The sequence below is a fragment of the Chrysochloris asiatica genome, unplaced genomic scaffold (assembly GCF_000296735.1).
Source record: "Chrysochloris asiatica unplaced genomic scaffold, ChrAsi1.0 scaffold00073, whole genome shotgun sequence".
NCBI lineage: Eukaryota > Metazoa > Chordata > Mammalia > Afrosoricida > Chrysochloridae > Chrysochloris > Chrysochloris asiatica.
The window spans coordinates 9,560,413-9,580,882 of record NW_006408591.1 but is presented as its reverse complement, the minus strand read 5'-3'; the positions used below and the strand labels follow the sequence as shown (position 1 = coordinate 9,580,882).

Sequence of the window (20,470 nt, the reverse complement as noted above, 5' to 3'; positions counted from 1 at the left end):
TATACAGTTAGAAGGTTTAAAATGAATTGAGAAATATGAGTATCAAGGAGGTATTTATAATAGAAAATAAAATAGCTGAGGAAATATTGGTAAAATATGTTGAACCTCCTTCCACATATCTAAAGATAAGCACCTAAAATTATATAAAATGTCATAAAAACCATTATTACAAACAATAACATTAACAATAAAAATAAAATAATCTTCAACAGGATTTTCAGATGTTTACTTGCATGATTCTTAAAACTCTGTAGGAGTTCAATAGCAGTTTGTATTGCCTAGAAAGTTCATTAAAAAGAGGTATCAGTATTCTAAATGGCAACGAATTTAACTATCTTTATAAACTATAAACAGATTTCCTGTCATCTCTAACACAGAAGAAGCTATGTTTGTGTTGTGCAGCATCATTTTATTAATATTATCATTTTGATTGTGGAAAATAGAGACTCAGTAAAGAAAGAGAGAAAATCTACTTGCCCCCAAGCTAAAAATTAGAAAGTGATTAAGGACCTAAAAGATATTTAGGTTATAATGCTAAGGATATAATAAATGGAATTACAGTTAGCATGTTAGGAGTAAAAAAAGTCAGATGAAGATATAATTTGAAATGGACTAAAAGGACAGGTAGGATTTGAATATAGCAGAAGAAGGAGTAGAGGAGAAGGAAAGAAATTGGCATGCATACGAAAATCTCCCAAGATTTTCTCTTATATCAGAATGTGTCAACAGTTTTCCACAGTTGATAATAATATGGCTAAGTAGCTTAATGCTCTGAAAGCAAATCTAAAGGAAGATGTTTCTTTATACATTTATTCATTCCTTACCTTCCTTTAGTGGGGTTTTGAGGGCAAAATTTTCTTTACTTTCATGATGAAAAGCCTTTGAAGGATCAAATTGCTTGATACCAAGAGCTTTATTCAATTCTTCCTGAAGTTTTGTCTCATTTTGTTTTCTTTTAGCAAGCTGAGAGCGGAGTTTTGATACTTCCTATCCAAGTAAAAGGTAGACAACAAACAGTTGTAAAACATCACGTTGGTGATATGTGTTAACCAATGTTATTGACAGATTCTAAAATTGCTTATGTAGCAAACTGAATTACAAGAATTATCCAGGCTTTAATACTATGAATTACAAAATGACTTTCAAGAGAGACAAAGGAAATAAAGAATCATTTAAAGAGTTTCCGGCTCCTCTACAAAGGGCTCTGGAAGTGCAGTGATTAAAGCACTCAGCTGTCATGCAAAAGGTTGAAAGTTCAAACCAACCAGCTACTCAGTATGAGAAAAATGTGGTAGTCTGCTTTTGCAAAGATTTACAGCCTTAAAAACACTATAGGGCAGTTCTAACCTGTCCTATTGGGTTACTATGAGCTGTAATCAACTTGATGACAAAGGATTTGTGTGGTTTTTTTTTTTCAGACACTCTATAGGTATAAAAAGGAGCTCTGGTAGCACAGTGGTTACGAGTTGGGCTGCCAACCTCAAGGTCAGCAGTTCAAAATTACCAGTGGTTCCATGGGAGAAAGATGAGGTGTTCTGCTCCCGTAAAGATACACAGCCTTGGAATGAGCTGGAACCGACTCCATGGTATTTACCACCACCACCACCACCACCAACAACAACAGATATAAATCTGTAGTGTTTATAAAATTGAATTGAAAATTAAACAGGTAACTATTTTTGAACACTATTTTTATGATATCTACATCAAAGACTTTGCTATTTTGCAAACAGAAATGGATGTCTAATGCCTTATGAATTCTTTCAATTACACTAGATATTTTCAATACACTAAGGAGTCCTGGCGGGACACTGCGGGTTAATGCACCAGACTGCAATGTCAGTTTGAACTGCATGATTGGCAGTTCAATCTCACCAGCTATTCCTCAGAAACCCTAACAGTGTCACTATGAGTCGGAACCACTCGATGGCACCTTAACAACAATGAGGTAATTGGGGGAGTACGGTAGCTCCATAGGATAAGCACTGGACTGTGATCCATGGGGTTGGTGGTTTGAGTCTACCAGCCACTCTGCAGGAAAAAGATGAGGCTTTCTGCTCCTGCAAAACATTTAAAGCCTTGGAAACCCTATACAGGGTCACTATGAGTCGAAACCAACTCCAAGGCACTTAGTAACAACAACAGCAACAAGGTAATTGGAGTCCTGGTGTGGTGCTATAGGATAAACACTAATCTGCTAACCCAAAGTTCAGTGGTTCAAATCACCCAGCTATTCCTTGGAAATACTATATACATGGTTGCTATGAGTCGGAACCAATTACATGGCACTTAACAACAACAACAAAACAATGAGGTAATTAGAAAACCTGAGAACATTAAATAGCCATCAGATCAACACTCTAAAACTCTGAACTCTTGAGATGGATTTTCCTCTATAAACTGTTATATTTTTTCTGATACCAATGTGCTTTGTTTTTACTTAAGTATTATAAATAGGATAATAAATTCACCCACCAGATATCATTAATAAAGGTTAATTTTAGTTAACAAACCGATTTGAGCTGGCTATTTTCATCTTTCAATTTCACAACATGCTTGATTTTTTGCTTTAGATTCTGATGACCCAGTAATTTAGCATACGAATCACTTAGTTTATTCAGTTGGTCCTGAGCTGCACCATGCTCATTCAACAAAGCCTGTTTCTCTGCTTCAAACGCATCCAGTTGTAGCTGGAAAACATTTTTTTTTACAAAGTTAAGACTTAAGACTTTTAAATATTTTTTTCTCTCATACAACCGTAAAGAAAGCTGAACCATTGAAAGCAAACAAACAAAATATATTGATATAGTCTCAAGACTCTCCCTAAATTCTCTATGAAAGTCTTTTAAACTTTCTATTTTCATTTCAAAGATCATTAAAACAGAGAGCAAAAGGGAAAATTAAAGAAGTGTCTCAGCCACTCTAATTGGTGTCAGCTGTATTAACACATTATAACAGAATACTGTTTCAGTATCAAAATTAGCATTCATACATTTTCTTTGAAAAGATCAGCATGCTAATCTGGGAAACACTGAGGTATTTCAAACAAAATGTAGATTACATATTCACATAGATTTATTCATATCAGGAAAGTTCATATCAGGAGAATCTTCTAAGCTAGTAACTCTAAATCCCTTATAGAAGGTATTTTTAAATTAGAAAGGCTACATTAAAAGATTAATGAATAACAATTTAATAAAATATATAGGCTTCTTTAATATGACATTAAATTAAACTATAAATGCACTGTAAAATGATATTCCAGAAAAAGCAAGTTACTGATAAGACTAAAAGGGAACAAAGGGAATTCTGAAGCAACCCCAAGTGGGTTTAATTCTAATTTACATACCTGGAAAGGTTTTGTTTTATTATATAGTTCTTCATAGAGGAGACGCCACTTTTTAATTTCCTCAGTTAGTTCTACTATTGTATTTTCTTTCTCAGCTTTTCTGTTAAGGCAAAATTAAATTAAAATGACCAATTAAGACATGTAGTTATAGAAAAAAATCATTGAATACCACAGCACTCACGTTCTAAATCTAGGTTACCTTACTTCTTCTTCCAACTGTTTCTTAAAGTCTTCATCTTGTTGCTTGAGTTGGTTCTGCAATTCAGTTATTTTTTTAAGAGACGTAACGGTCACTTCTTTAAGTTCTGCTTCTTTAAGTGCTGATTTGGTCTGCAGATCTAGAATCATCCTTGGGTTTTAGAAAGAAAGAGTCCTTTAAACATTTATAACCATTAGAATTAATTTTTTCCTTCTTTCTCCCTGTTATGATTGGATTATGTCTCCCCTCTCCACACACACACACACACACACACAAATAGGTCTTGAAATCCAGGCCCCTAAACCTGTAAATAACTTATTTGGAAACACAGTTTTCTTTGTTATGCTAACTAGGTCATATTGGAGTTAACCTGGGTTCTAAATCTGATTGCTTCTGAATTTTAAAACACACAATATGAAGATCCTAAGATAAAGAAGGACAAGGGGCCAAAGAATACCCAGGACTACACTCAAGGAAGGAATGCACAGGCTGGAAACCCTGATTTGGACTTTCTGACTCTAGAATTGAAAAAGTAAATTTCTAGTCCTTAAATTGCCTTAATGGTTCTCAGTCTACAAGTTTGGTTTTGCTTTATTCCTTCTACAAACCTTGTATATTCTTGATTTGCATTCTCAGTTGCCAGGATCTGATGTTGAACTTCCTCTGCACTTTTTTCAGCCTTGGCTACTTTTTCCTGTAATGAAGACTTCTCCAGCTTAAGACCTTCTATTTCACTGCTTAATCCTTTATAGCTTATTATTGGGGGGAAAAAAAAAAAGCGATTTTCAAAATACTGTATAAATGATAAACACACAGCTGATCAATTTATATAGTGAAACATTAAAAAACCTTATAGCACAATCTTGCATTTATTGTAATATTATATTATGCAATATAGATAATAATTTAATGTTCTGAGGTCAGTACTAGTGAACTTACATGCCATGTATTCACTGTTCATTCAAAGAAAAAAAATCCAGTGCTCTGGTAGTGTAGTGTATATGAATTGGGCTGCGAACCATAAGGTTAGCAGTTCGAAACTACCAGCTGTTACGCAGGAGAAAGATGAGGTGTTTTGCTCCTGTAAAGCTTTACAGCCTCAGAAACCCTGTACAGGGTCACTATGAGACGGCACACAGTCACTACTATGTGCAGAGCAAAGTTGTCAGCTTGAAGACTAAGGTGCGCCTGACCCAAGCCATGTTATTTTCAATAACCTCATATGCATATGGAAGTTGGACAGTGAATAAGGAAGACCATAGAAGAATTGATGCATTTGAGTTCTGGTGTTGGAGGAGAGTAATGAAAGTACCATGGACTGCCAAAAGAACAAACCAATCTGTGTTGGAAGAAGTACAGACAGAATGCTCCTTGAAAGTCATGATTGGCCAGACTTCAACTCTCATATTTCATACATATTACCAGGAGGACCAGTCCGTGGAGAAGGACATCATGTTTGGCAAAGTGGACGGTCAGAGAAAATGAGGAAGACCAATTGGCACAGTGACAGCAGCAATGGGTTAAGCATAGCAGTGACTGCAAGGTTGGCACAGGACCAGGCAGTGTTTCATTCTATCATGCATGGGATCGCTATGAGTTTGGTCCCAATTCGATGGCACTTAACAACACAACAAGAAGTAAGTATGTGGATTATTCTGGAGATTTGTAGAGAACAGATTGTGGAAGGGGCAGGAACAGAAAATTGGAAGAACAATTAGAAGATAATTATTTATCAGCCTATGGGAGTGATAAAGGAGACTTAGATTAAGAAAATGGCAGTGGAACCACACTAATAGAGAGAGATAAGAATTCTTTTGGAGGCAGACGAGAAATTCAAGATAGATTGGATGTGTCTATGTAGAAGGAGGTGGGGTAGAAGTAAACGACCCCATATAGGGTTTCTGAGGCTGTAACTCTTTAAGGGAGTAGGGAGCCTCATCTATTTCTTGTGAAGTGGCTGGTAGGTCTGAACTGTTGACCTTGTGTTTAGTAGTCCAGTACTTATCCTACAGTGCCACCAGGTCTCCATAAGATTTAAAGAATGAGATAGAAATTGTTAAGTGAAGAAGTCACTGACTGAAATTTAGAAAAAAGAGAGAAATAGAAATAGGAAAAGGTAGAAAGAAGATCCAGAGTTGTTTTGTACAAGTTAATACTAAATGCTACTGAGATAGCTATTTGAATGTATAAAGTAGACAGCTGGAGATATGGGAATGGGCCTAAAAAGCGGTCTTTTGTAGAAACAAATTGGAATGCTATTGGCATTGTTGATAGTAAATGCCATCTTATAATGGATAAAAATCTCCTAAGGCACTATTTTTCAAACTGTAAGTCATGATCATTAGTGAATAGGGAAATCACTTTCATAGAGTTGTGATCTGAAAGCATAACTTATACAATGTACACTGACACATACATAGATGCAAAGTACGGGAGCAGTGATTTACTAAATGGGATCCTTAGTTTTATGTTTTTTCTCAATTCATTATTGTTGATATCTAATTAATTTTTATAAAATGTAAGAGGAATTTTAAAGAAATGAAAAAGTTTGGTTATTTGTTTATTAAAGTTCTTGTTAATTAAATCTCTGGTTATAAGCAAGATTCATGTCTTCTAACCTTGGCTCTCCTGCTTGTTTTCTTAAATCCTGGGATTCACATTATTAGAATGTACTAGAAAATATTTTGTAATATTTTATATAACATTAATACAAACCCTTTTAGCTTCTCTTGTAGGAATTTTAGTTCCTCAGCTTTAGACTTTGTTTCCTCTTCTAGCTGCTTGAGGAGTCTTTCAGCTTGTTCCTCTTTTTGTTGTAATTTATCTAACTCTTCCAGCGCTTGCTTTAATTCTTCCTCAAAGAGACTTCTCTCTTTAATCATTTCCTCTTGAAAAGAACATAGCTTCTGCTGAAGACTAGAAGATAATTCCTGTATAAATAGAAATCCATCAAAATAATTTTGAAGTTTTACTGAGAGACAAAATAGAAATGCAGATAAAGAAGCATAAAAACGAAATGTTAAAAGTTTCAATTTTTCATGAGTTACATTTTACCAGTTGTTAACATTGTGGTAAATATTATCCCAGTCTTTGCTCTATGCATCATATACAACAAATGTCTTATAAAATTAAAATTATATTTTGCATGTTTTATAATTTTCTGCCAGCATATTTCTCTCACACAATATTACATAAAAATTATACTGTGATTTCAATGTTATAAAAAAAATTATAGATCATATAATTGGTGGACACCATCCTGTCAAGGAGCAGAACTGCGAGAAGCCTTATGCATGAGAAGTTCATTGTTTAGCAGAGCGACAATGAATGCCCCCCTTGGTTAGAAAAGCTACAAGGAATGGCTCATTCGGGGGGCCCTGTGGTTTCTAGCTTTTCCTTGGAATAATAGTTTATTTCTGATTTCCCTATAAGAAGTTTTAGAAAATCTTGCATAATCATTAGATACTTTAAACAAACCTCACGTTATAATAGTTGCCTTTCACATTAACTTTCACACCATATTCAATCTTATGTAGTTATAAAAATTGTTTTTTTACATTAACAATAAATTTTAACATTAGATATAACCACACTAGCTAAGGTTTTAGCAATTCAAGCTTAAAAGTGTAAGAAACATTCCAGGTGGTTTCAGTCAAGGACATTAAGGCTTTTAGAAAGCAGCTCAGGAGACAGTCAAGGGAAGTGAGAGCTTGGGAACAGAGGTAGGAGTTTGAATAGAAGTTTTGAGAAATTGTTAGCATCAGAAAATTACTTTGTTCTTAACTATGAAACTTTAGGGTACTTTTATGTTCTTGTTTTTATTGTTTGATCAATTATATGTATGACCAGTTATAGTAAAAATTATGTTTTTGATTATAAGCTGTAACTAATGAATCTACAGAAAGTAATAGTTGTTGGAAAAGTTAGAAATTAAGATGTAGAACTTTGTTTAAAATTAACCAGACATTTTAGGGAGGATTAGAGAGAAACAAGTTGCTCACAGAAGGCAGACATTATCACGGTAACTAAAGAGTAACTAAGGAGTATAGAGACACAAGAATGTTTGGTGACCTTGTGTTCCTCTTGTATTATTGATGTAACAATATAATATTTAATTGATTTGTAACTGCTTGTACGTGACTGTTATGAGATCATAGTATGTTCTAAATGGGATATAAGAAGCAACAATTTTGAAAATAAACAGTCAAGGCAGCAGTCAGAGAGAGAGTCATCAGAAAAGAGCCATTACCATCATCTGCCTGAGACTCAAAATGACCCATTGACTCTTTGAGTTTTTTTTTTTTTCATTCGCTGACTCCACATCCTCCTATCGAGACCCTCCTAATAATTTGCCAAGGCTGGTCCCCGACATATAATATACAAACACGTTGTTGTTGTTGTCAAGTGCCGTCGAATCAATTCCAACCCATAGCGACCCTGTACAGGGTTTCCAAGGAGCAGCTGGTGAGCTTGAATCGCCGACCTTGCAATTCAAATGGATTTGCAGTCTGGCACATTAACCCACAGCACCACACACATTAGCACTAAGTAAAATTATAACAACACAAACAAAGTGAAAATTATCTTTGCTGACTCCTCAACTGAATCTAGTTGTCCCACTTCAGAGACGCTACTAGTTTATTTAGCATATCTATTTTCTGGTTACACAGTTGGCTGCTAACTACAAGGTCAGCAGTTTAAACCCATCAGTCACTCAATGGAAAAAAGATGAAGCTATCTTCTCCTATAAAGATACACAGTATCAAAAACTTACAGCTGCAGATCTATTCTGTCTGGTAGGGTTGCTAGAAGTTGGAATCAACGCAATGGTACTGGGTTGGGTGGGCATATATATATGTATATACATATATAAACAAACACACATATTTTGGGGAGTGGAGATAAGAATGGAGTTAATTCTTTGTATGTAGTTACTTTTAAACACAACATAAACATTTTTTTGACCAGGTTTGTATATATCTAGTTTGACTTCATTCTTTCAATTGTTGCAGTGTATCCAATAGCATACTTCATATGGGTGATTGACAAGTACCTGCTTGCCCAACTCTGATCAACATGCTATATTAACAAATGTTTTAATAAGTGGCAATCTCATAAGTAGAAATAAAGTTATTTTCATCTCCTTTATTTCTACTCTAGTCTTGTATACAGGCTACCTGGATGTCCACTTGTAAAAACTGCCTATTTTTATCCTATGCCCATTTTTGTTTCAGTGGATTGATTTTTTTCTTAGTGATATGTAAAATGGTATTTATATAATCTTGATTTTTAAAATCTATTTTATTTCCTTTACAATTAGACCCTAATAACAATGTAGTTATTCATGAGTCAGAATTGACAACTTTATGGCAGAGGGTTTGGCTTTTGTTGGTTTGGATATAGTTAGTAATCCTACCATAAGAATGGGTCTTGAAATGATCAAAAATTATTTCCCTATTTGGTGGCATCTGGTATGTGTAATTTTTCACATTATCAATAACACTGTGGTGAAGATCTATGAAGCTAAACCATTAGCAAATTATAATATTATCCTAAAAATAGACTTTTTGGATCAAAGAATATATATGTAATTTAAGATTTCGGATATTTATAGATAAATTTATGACACAACATAGGTACTGTTTTTGTTTGTTTGTTTTTGTAATAAACTACCTTTTCTTGTTGCAGAAATAAACCAACTTGTAATTCCTTTTGTTGTAACTTTTCATGTTCTTGACTTTCAAAAATAAACTTCTCTTTTAAACTTTGTAGCTCAGCAGTTAGGTTTTCAACTTGTTTTTTGTTGCTGATGACAAGGCCTTCTATAAAAGAGACAACATCAAAAATACTATAACCTGATACTATTATCAACTTTGAGTCACCAACATTCCCATAATATTCTACTATATTGCTTTTACCATGTTAATAAGTGTTTCCAAAAATGGGGTAGCGGGATACCCCTGAAGTTCATATATTGAATGAACATTAAAGAATAATTTTACATCAAGTTACTGAATCAATCAAAGGTTACCAAGTTAACAGTTATTAATTTAGCCTAATTTTGAAGTCTGAATTATAGATTCCTTGAGAACTAAACAAGAGGTATAATTCTGAGAAAAAATAATTTTGTGAAGAGCTAAGCCAGCACTTGTCTTTCAGTTTTTTGTGCTGTAGTAGCTTGAGTGTTGCTGTGATGACGGAAGCTATGCTATGGGTATTTTAAATACCAGCAGGACCACCCATGGTTGACAGGTTTCAGTAGAGCTTCCAGACTAAAGCAGACCAGGAAGGAGAAGGGGATTACTTCTGAATGTTTAGCTACTGAATACCATATAAATAGCAGTGGAACACTGGTAGTTGAAAACAATATGAATAGAAGTAAAACATTGCTAGATACAGTGACAAAAGATGAGCCCCTCAGGATGGATCTCATTTAAAATGAGGAGAAATACTGCACATATATTAATAATTGGAATATGGAATGTACGAAGTATGAATCTAGGAAAATTGGAAGTTATCAAAAATGAAATGGGATGCATAAAGGTCAATAATCTTATAATTAGTGAGCTGAAATGGACTGCCCTTGACCATTTTGAATCAGACAATCATATAGTTTACTATGTTGGGAACAACAAATTCAAGAGGAATCGTATTGCATCCATCCTCAGAGAGAACATTTCAAAATCTATCTTGAAGTATAATGCTATCTGTGATAATATACATACACCTACAAAGAATACTAGTCAATACTCAAAGTCATGCACTAACCACTAAAGCTAGTGATGATGAAACTGAAGAATGCTACTAACTTCTTTAATCAGAAATTGATCAAACATGCAATCAAGATGCATTGATAATAGAATGTGAAGGTTGGAAACAAAGAGGGAACAAATGGTCATTGGATAATATGGGTTTGGTGACACAAATGATGCTGGAGATCCCATGTTAGAATATTGCAAGGCCAATGACTTATTCATTGGAAATACTTTTTAAAAAAAAACATAAGAGGATCTCACTACCATCAGAGAAGAGCCTTTGGATCCCAAGACCCCTGCTCATTGAACTTCCTTTATCCAGGGATAGAGAGCTGTGACACTGAGAGTGTTGTAGAGGAACCAAAGCAACAGAACCAAGAACCAGATCACAAGACAAAGCAGTGGGCTTCCATGGAATAAGTACAGCTCAGTGACTCTGGGTTGAAGGTTTGCTTGTAGAGTGGAATGCCTCCAGGCATTTAATTGGAGGGGGTGGGTGGGGCCTTAAATTTATTTGACATAGCTTTTTAATCCAAAGTCTTCTAAATTCCTACCAAGTAATTGGGTGGAACCATGTAAATAAGGTATAGAGGCTGGTATTGGTTAATTTCGCCCTCCAGCTAGATTTAAAAGGAATCACATCTTAGAAGCAGATGAAAGATCCCAGGTCCATCAAGAAGGAAGAACATGAGTGGAGCATGAGATGTCAATAGATGACAACAGAAATGACAGCAGAGACAATAGCAGAGACGGTAGCATGGAGAGAGACAACAACTTCCAGTTCTAGGCTTATGACTGAATAAACCTGGGTGCCTAAAGGTAGGAGACTGGCTTGCAGAATGTGGCCTTTGAGCATTTACAACCTGGCTAAAGAACTTTGTATAACTTTTCTGAGCAGGGCAGAGGCCAAGGGGCCACATGGCTGAGAGGCCAAAGACAAGAGTTACAAAGTATATATAACATATAACTCTGTAACATGGCAGACAGGAGGCTGACTGGAGAACTGCTGCATCCTGAGTTGGTTTTGACCCTGAATTGCACCCTGTTCACCTCCCTAATATAGCCCATAATCTTGAGTGTTGTTATGAGCTCTATGTGGCCACTGCAATGGATTATTGAAACTAGATGTGAAGCAGAGAGTGCTATAGAAGGAATGGTTGGTGTCAGACTAGGGTAAAGAAGGTTGTAGGGTGGAAGCATTTTTCACCTCCTTTTCATAGGAATCAGCCTGGGGCTGATTTTGAGTTTGACTCTCTTTCCCTCTTGTGAAGCCAGGAGAAGTCAGACATGGTTCCCACATGGGTTAAGCAGGGAGCTAGTTTTTCAGACCCATTGAGTTAGAGCTGAGTGCCTTCAAGCTGAGGCTTATGGCAGAGTGGTGCTCCTGTGGGCATTTGTCAACGACTCTAAAAGAGCTTTATAACACTAGAGGGCAGACAAGAGGCCTTCCTACGGGCATGGCTAAGGAAAGGTTCTCCTGAATAGAACATCTGTGCCCTGAGCATTCCTGACTCTGAATTGCAGCCTGTTAACTTCTCTAATAAATCCCAAAACTGTAAAAAAAACAAAACAAAAACAACCATAAAAGACTACTGTACACATGGACCTACATGAAAACACAAAAATCAAACTGACTATATCTGTGAGAAGAGATGATGGAAAAGCTCAACATCATCAATCAAAACAAGGCTACTGACAGACTGTGGAACAGACCAGTGATTGCTCATATCCAAGTTCAGGCTGAAGCTGAAGAAAATTAAAACAAGTCCACTAGAGTCAAATTATAAAAATGAATATATCCCACCTGAATTTAGAGACTAACTAAAGAAGAGATTTGATGCATTAGACATTAATGAGCAAAGAACAGAAGAGTTGTGGGATAGTATAAAGAACATCATACAAAAAGAAAGTAAAAGATCATTAAAAATATAGGAAAGACAAAGATGACCAAAAATGGATACCAGAAGAGACTTTGAAGCTTCTCTTGAGCATAGAAAAGCTACAGAAATGGAAAAAAATGAGGAAGTAAAAAAAAAAAAAAAGCTGAAAAGAAAATTTCAAAGGATGTCTGTACAAGACAAAGTATAATTAAATGTGCAAAGACCTGGAGTTAGAAAACCAAAATGGAAGAACACATTCAGCATTTCTCAAACTGAAGGAACTGAAGGAAAAAATCCATATTTGTGCCCATTCCAAACAGAGATGACCCAACAGAATGTGGATACCATCAAATATCATGAAGATCATATACAAGTAAAATGTTGCTGAAGATGATTAAAAAACAGTTGCAACAGAATTTGAAGCCAGATTTATAAGATAATGTGGAACTAGGAATATCATTGTTGACATTAGATGGATCATGGCTGAAAGCAGAAAATACCAGAAAAATGGTTACTTGTGCTTTATTAACTATGCAAAGGCTTTTAATTGTGTGGATCATGACAAACTTTGGGTAATATTGAACACTCTAAAGAGGTCATGTGCCACAGACTTGCCTAATTAATAAGTCATTTTATTTCTTGACTACTGCTTCCATGAGTGTATAACTTCAAACTTATCTCCATTTATCATGATGCTATTCATTGTGAAGAATGGATATTCCAGAACACTTAATTGTGTTCTTAAGAAACTTGTGGATAGACCCAGAGGCTTTATTTTTAAAATAGAACAAGAGAATACTGAATAGTTTAAAATCAGGAAAGGTGTGTGTGAGGGCTGTATCCTTTCATCGTACTTACTTAATTTATATGCTGAACAAATAAAATAATCTGAGAAACTGGATTATATGAAAAAGAATGTGGTGTCAGTATTAGAGAAAGACTCATTAACAATCTGCAATATGCAAAAGATACAACCTTGCTTGCTGGAAGAGAACTTGAAATACTTACTGATGAAGACTGAAGAAGACTACAGCCTTCAGTATGGATTGTATGTCAGTGTAAAGAAAACAAAAATTCCTCACCATAGAACAGATGAATAATGGAGAAAAGATTGAGTTCCACACTCATGGAAGCAGTAATCAAGAAATCAAATGTCTTATTGATTAGGCAAGTCTATGGCACAAGTCTTCTTTGACGTGTTCAACAAAGAATATCAACTTGAGGACTAAGATGCATCTGACCCAAGTCACGGTGTTTGCATATGCATGTGGAAGTTGCACAATTAATAAGGAAAACTTTAGAAGAATCAATGCCTTTGAATTACGGTGTTGGAAAATAATATTAAAAGTACCACGGACTGCCAGAAGAACAAATAAATCTGTGTTGGAAGAAGCAGAGCCAGAATGTTCCTTAGAATCCAGGATGGTGAGACTTCATTTCTATTATTTCAGACATGTTATCAGGAAGGAACAGTCCCTGGAGAAGGTAAAGCGGAGGGCCAGCAAAAAGGAGGAAGACCCGCAAGGAGATGGATTGACACACTGGCAGCAGCAATGCGCTCAAATGTAACAACTGTGAAGATGGTGCAGGAGTAGAGAGTTTCGTTTTGTTGTGCATTGAGCTGCTATTAATTGGAACCAACTTGACAGCACCAGACAACAACTACAAGCAAGTATAGAAATTCTTATACATCAGCACACACTTAAAGTCTTAAATGTGGACAAACCTAATTACGGTGAGCTGCACTCAAGACATTCCTCTGTTTCATTGCTATAGTTTCACTGAGGGATTGTTTCTGGTCCTCCAAGAAAGAATACAATTGAACCAAACCTAGAATCTACGTTAGTTACACTGGTTTACAGTTGTAGAATAGTAATTTAGAATAAAAATATTTAATAAACTTGAAAGATTTAAAAAATCAAATAAAACTGCCAAACCTAGTTCTATATATCTTATAAATGACCTCCTAGGTGGGAGGTTGTTAGAGTAGTGGTTATGAATCAGGCTGCAAACCGCAAGGTCAGCAGTTCAAAACTACCAGCTGTTGTGCAGGAGAAAGATGAGGCATTCTGCTCCCGTAAAGATTTATAGCCTCGGAAACCCTTTACAGGGTCGCTATGAGTCGGAACCGACTCCACGGCACACAGCCACCAGTTGGGAAGCTGGGTACTCCACAACTGTATACATTTCAATCAAGACAAGCTATACATTGACATAAACAGACAAAAACATTATAATAGTGAAGAAAATCCCATCTATCTTATAGGATTTTTTATTGTCTATTTGGAAAATTGTCAAAATGTGTTTTAGCATAGCAACGGTTATTTTTTTCTTAAAAATTATATGTAGTACTTATTTAAAGAAGTAATATTAGAAACACTGTAATACCTTTTTCATTTTCAAGCAGTTGACATCTAGCATTCAGGTCTTGTATTTGTTTAGACAACATATCAGCATTTTCCTCCAGAGATTGCTTTAAGCTTAAAATTTCATGATTCTTCCCCTTTAAATTTTCTTCTAACTGGGTAATATCTATCTTGTATTTTTCCACTTGATCTGATGCAGAACTACATTAAAACAAATTATTTTGAATACTGCAAGTATTTAGGAACAAGGAAAACTAACCAAAAAAATGATGAAAATAATATATTCCTCATAATTCAACAAAATAAAGGCCAAATTAAAACTATTTTTCATATTACCTAATTTCTTCAATGTATTCTAAAAGTTTCACTGTTTCAGATTTTTCATCAATCTTTTCTTTCTCTATAGAAACCCTAAAAAAAAAAAAAAGTATATATTAATACATACTTGTGTTGTTAAGTGCGGTTGAGTCGGTTCTGACTCATAGCGGCCCTGTATAGAGTTTCTGAGGAGCAGCTGGTGAGCTTGAATCACAGACCTTGTAGTTCAAGCTGACCTCGCAGTCCAGAGCAGTAACCTGCAGCACCACACCAGGACTCCATAAAAGCCTACAGCACCTGGTATTCCCAGGCAGTCCCATCTAAGCACTAACCAGGCCTGACCCAGCTTAGCTTCTCGGATCAAGTGCATTCAGCTTGGTATCTCTGTAGACAATATATACTAGTATATGTATTTAATAATGACATATGATACTTACAATATGCCAGACACCATTGTATCAGGAAGGTTGGTTGCAGAGCCCAAACTCTTAACCATTATTTTTGTGAATTCTAAAGTTGGCAATTTATATGTAAATAGGAGAAAAGTGAAAAAGTTTTCTAAACATATTGTTACAAAGGCAAGTGTTTGAAATCATCTTTTTTGTAGCTTCCTGATTTTATCCATGCAACATAAATACAAAATTTTGTGTGCTAGTGAAGTCTTTGTCACAGACTGCTTTCTATTCAGTCATATTTTGAGTTGCTGCCAAACTGAGGGCCTTATCTTCCAGCAATATATCCTCTGGTATTCATAAGATTATCAACGGCTAACCATAAGTAGTTATGGTTAAACTTCTTCCCAGTTTGTCTTAATCTGAAAGCTCCACTGAAATGTGTTGACCATGGGTGATCCTGGTGGCATTTAAAACACGGGTGGCATAGCTTCCAGTATCACAGAAACCCACAAGTCTCTCCAGTAGGACAAACAGATAAGTCATACAACAGTGGTATAGAACAAAAAAAAGGAAATAAAATGCATTAAGGTGGCAAAGAAAGAAGTAAAGCTATTGTTAATCTCAGATAAAATGATTGTGTAAGTGGAAAAACTCTGGAAAGCTACAAAAATTAAAATATGATTGCTATTTTCAAAAAGCAATTCAATGCAAAAGGAAAGCCATTTTACAAATGGAGATAAAATATATAGATATCTTTATGGATAAAAGTAAACTTTGAACCCTGTTGTCACACTAAAACAAAAATAATGATTACAAACAGATCACAGATCTAAATGAAAAAAGTAGACTAATAAAGCTTTGGAAAGCCAACCTAGGAAAAATATTCTCTACATTTCTGTTCCTGTAAAGATTTACAGCCTTGGTAATCTATACATGGTTGCTATGAGTTGGAACTGACTCGGTGACACACCATCACCATCACCACGATGGTACAGAAAGTTTTTATTATTATAAAAATAATAACTGTATATGCAGGGAGGGGATTATGATCACTGAGATGGAACAAAGCATATTATTTGTTGAAATTTTAAGCTGATGATCTTGGCTTTAACTGTCACTCAATTCACAATAAAAAACTTTTTTAAAAAAAGCTATCTAAAGTAAGAAAATCAGTAAGCTAAACTGCATCAAAATAAAAATATCTACTCATCAAAACATACAATAAAAGAAAAAAAAAAAGGCTAAGCCTGGATAAACTGTTGATTGAGATACATCAGGGGGCTTCAAAAAGTTTGTGGAAAAAAGGGATGAAAAGATAATGGAGTTAGATAAACAAAAGAGAAGAACACACCCAGCATTTCTCAAGCTGAAAGCACAGAGGAAAAAATTAAAGTCTTAACTTTCAATATTGAAGGATTCTATGGGCAAAATATTGAATGATGGAGAAAGTATCAAACATAGATGGAGGGAATACACAGAGTCATTGTACCAAAACAAAATGGTCGATGTTCAACCATTTCAAGAGGCAGCATATTATATGATCAAGAGTCCATGATACTGAAGGAAGAACTCCAAAGTGCATTAAAGGCATTTGCAAAGAACAAAGCTCCGGGAATCGATGGGATACAAATTGAAATATTTGAAGAAACTGAGGCAGCACTGGAGGCACTCATTCATATATGCAAAGAAATCTGGAAAACAGCTACCTGGTGAACTGATTGGAAGAGAACCATAAGACCAAAGTGAGGTGACCTAAAGGAATGCAGAAATTATTGGACAATATCATTTATATCACATGTAAGTAAATTTTTGCCAAGGATAATTCAAAAACATTGTAACAGTAGCTTGACAGGGAACTGATAGAGGTTCAAGCCAGATTCAGGGAGGGACATGGAACAAGGAATATCTCTGCTGACATTAGATGAATCTTGACTGAAAGCAGAGAATACCAGAAAGATTTAACCTGTCACTCAATTCACAATTGACTATGTGCTTTATTGACTATGCAAAGGCTTTCAATTGTGTGGATCATGAGAAGCTATAGACAACATTGCAGAGAACAAGTATTCTGGAACATTTAATTGTGCTCATGAGGAATCTGTACATTGATAGAACAAGAGGAAATCATTCGAATAGAACAAGGAAGAACTGAATGGTTTTTAAATGGGCAAGGTATACACCAAGGTTGTATTATTTCATCACATTTATTCAGAAACTGGATTATATACAGAAGAACATGGCATCAGAATTAGAGGAAGACTCATTAACAACCTGCAATATGCAGATGATACAACCTTGCTTGCTGAAAAGTAAAAGGATTTAAAATGCTTACTGATGATCAAAAACCACATTCTTTGGTATGGGTTGTACCTCAATATAAAGACAAGAAAAATCCTCACCACTGAATCAATAAACATCATGATAAATGGAGAAAAGAATGAAGCTGTTACAGATTTCACTTTGCTTTGATCTACCATGGAAGCAGCAGTCAAAAAATCAAAAGACATTGCATTAGGCATATTGCTGCATAAGACCTCTTTAAAGTGTTCAAGAGCAAAGACATCAGTCTGAGGACTAAAGTGCACCTACCTCACTCAAACCATGGTATTTTCAATAACCTCATATGCATGTGAAAGTTGGATAATGAATAAGGAAGACCATAGAAGAATTGATGCATTTGAATTCTTGGTACCATGGACTACCAGAAGAACAAACAAATCTGTGTTGGAAGAAGTACAACCAGAATGCTTCTTAGAAGCATTACCAGATTTGGTCTGACACACTTCAGACATATTATCAGGAGACATATACATAGATTTGGTCTGTCATACTTCAGACATGTTATCAGGAGGAACCAGTCCCTGGAGAAGAATATCATGCTTGGCAAAATAGACGATCAGAAAAAATAGGGAGACCCCCAATGAGATGGATTGGCACAGTGGCAGCAGCACTGAGCTCAAGTATAGCAACAATTGTGAGGCTGGTGCAGGACCAAGCAGTGCTTCCTTCTCCAGTACACAGGGTCACTATGGGTTGGAAACAACTTGACAGCACTTAACAATAACAACAAAATGATGTTAATGAGGCCAGATATAATCTACAGGAATAGGCTGTATCTTGAGTCAATCTCTATTGATATATAAAAGGATAGAGAAGTGAGCAGAGCTCAGAGGGACCTAGTACCTGGGGCCCATGTACTATAAAGCTCCTAGATGCAGGGGAAGAACCATACCAAGATGTATGGAGATCTCCAAAGAACACTGGGCCTACAGATGATGAAATGAGACAAGGATGTTTCCCCAGAGCAGAGAAGAAGAAAGTCTTACCCTAGAGCCAGCACTCTGAATTTGGACTTCTAACTTGTGAGAAAACACTTTTCTGGTTGTTAAAGCCATCTACTTGTTGTATAGCTGTTATAACAGCATAACTCTTGTGGTACATTCATCTAACTTCCCAGCATATAATGTTTGGGAGTAATCAGTCTATTATAAAGGAGAGAAATAGGGCAATGAGAGGGAGACAATGAGGTAAGTATTGAGAGAAAGTTAAAATCTTGGTAAATAATAAGCTGAGAAAGGCAAATCTAGAACTGATTATCATGAATAGTTTTGTTTCCTTTTTAGCCACTTACAATTTCCCCTCAAGTTGTGTTATCTTCCCCTGAGATTCTTGGAGATTCTTCTGGGTAACATGAAGCTTCATCTCCATATCTTCTTGTTTAGCCATCATACTCTATACAACAGAGATAAATGTCTTAGGAAGTGAGAAATTGTTCAGATCCCTAGATATAGACACAGTAAACTTACCTTCATCTTTATTTCTCTTTTATTTCTTAGTTTCATCAACTCTAGGCTTAGAATTCTCATGTTCTTCTGGTTACCATCTTCAGAAAACTAGATAAAAAAAAACAAGTAAAAAAAATTCAGAAACATTTGCTGTTAAGTCACATATAAAATTCATTAAACATTCATTATTGTAACCTATTATTTGGTGTATAATTAGCTTAGAATATATTTTGGCAAAGAAAACAGTCTTTGACCAATATCACAATTACTGAGTGTACATCACTGTTTTTGTTTCTCCTATCCCTAAACGTCACCTTTTACCTTTCAATTTAAAAGGTAGCCTTTGTAGTCACTATTCTATACACTAGAGAGTCCATTGCAAGACTTTGAAACAAGCCTCTTGGGAGGAATTTCATGAAGAGTGTTCGTGTAACAAAGTTCATTACAATCACCGAGGCCTACATCAGACTCTCCCTGGTGGAACACAGGAATCTGTTCCTTTCACCACGTCTGGTTTTTATGCACTCCAACTTTTAATAATTAAAGATGTACACATCCACAAAAGCACTGTATCCTTACACCCACTCTAACTGCTCAAAACAGGCAACACCAGACACAGTATTTATCAAAACCTGAGACTGTGATCCTTCTCATTTGAAAGAGGTGATTAGTAATAATAGTTGCTAATATTTACTGAGTGTTGTGCTCAGAGCACCGATCGTCTCAATTTATCTTTATTAAGAATCCTATGAAGTTTCTATTATCCACAGTTACAGATGAGGAAATTGCAGCAGGTAAATAACTAGCTAATGGCCACTCAGCTGTTACATTGCAGAGACAGGACTCCATACCCCTGCTGTAGCCCAAAGACCTGTAGCAAGTTTGGAAAACCAGCAGTCCTACTCGATATGCACAATGTTTACTTCAAGTAAATTCTTCCTCTAATCCATAACTTCTAGAAGAAGAAAGGGCTTACAGCCTACTTATGATTTTCTAATGTCTAAATTGTGGTTGGGGTTCTGGTGTGGTACTGTAAGATAAACACTGGACAGATAACCACAAGGTCAGCATTTCAAACCCACTAGCCCTCCTGGGAAACCCTATACAGGGTTGCTATAAATCTGAATCAACTTAATGACAACAACAACAAACTGTTGTTAATCACAATTTGTGTTTGCAATGGAAATCAATTTTTTGTCTGCATATTAAATCCTTTTCAAATTCTACCATTTTCTCCATCTCTTGGAAAATAATCTCATAGCAAAAGAGATAATTATTGTGCCAACACTTTAAAATGATAGAATCTGAATAAGTCTTAGTAATCCTTGAATTCATAATTGTCAGGGGTAGAGGTAGCACATTTCATCTGGTTTAGAAACACCAATCTAATGATTACCTAAAAAGGCAATTCCTGCCTCCAGTC

At 35.5% G+C, this 20,470-nt stretch overlaps 1 protein-coding gene across 1 annotated transcript in view; it reads right to left on the bottom strand.

Annotated features, from left to right (window-relative positions):
* Window positions 1-258: 258 nt before the first annotated feature.
* HMMR (hyaluronan-mediated motility receptor (RHAMM)) overlaps window positions 259-20,470 on the bottom strand; it is a 47,083-nt gene continuing 26,871 nt past the window's right edge. Inside the window, exons 6-17 of the mRNA XM_006864945.1 lie at window positions 19,069-19,155; window positions 18,894-18,994; window positions 14,886-14,960; window positions 14,572-14,750; window positions 9,222-9,370; window positions 6,264-6,478; window positions 4,157-4,300; window positions 3,549-3,698; window positions 3,350-3,449; window positions 2,514-2,690; window positions 825-987; window positions 259-278 (exon numbers count right to left, since the gene is read on the bottom strand). Of these exons, the coding sequence (XP_006865007.1) occupies window positions 259-278; window positions 825-987; window positions 2,514-2,690; window positions 3,350-3,449; window positions 3,549-3,698; window positions 4,157-4,300; window positions 6,264-6,478; window positions 9,222-9,370; window positions 14,572-14,750; window positions 14,886-14,960; window positions 18,894-18,994; window positions 19,069-19,155 (1,560 nt within the window). The remainder of the gene's footprint in view (window positions 279-824; window positions 988-2,513; window positions 2,691-3,349; window positions 3,450-3,548; window positions 3,699-4,156; window positions 4,301-6,263; window positions 6,479-9,221; window positions 9,371-14,571; window positions 14,751-14,885; window positions 14,961-18,893; window positions 18,995-19,068; window positions 19,156-20,470) is intronic.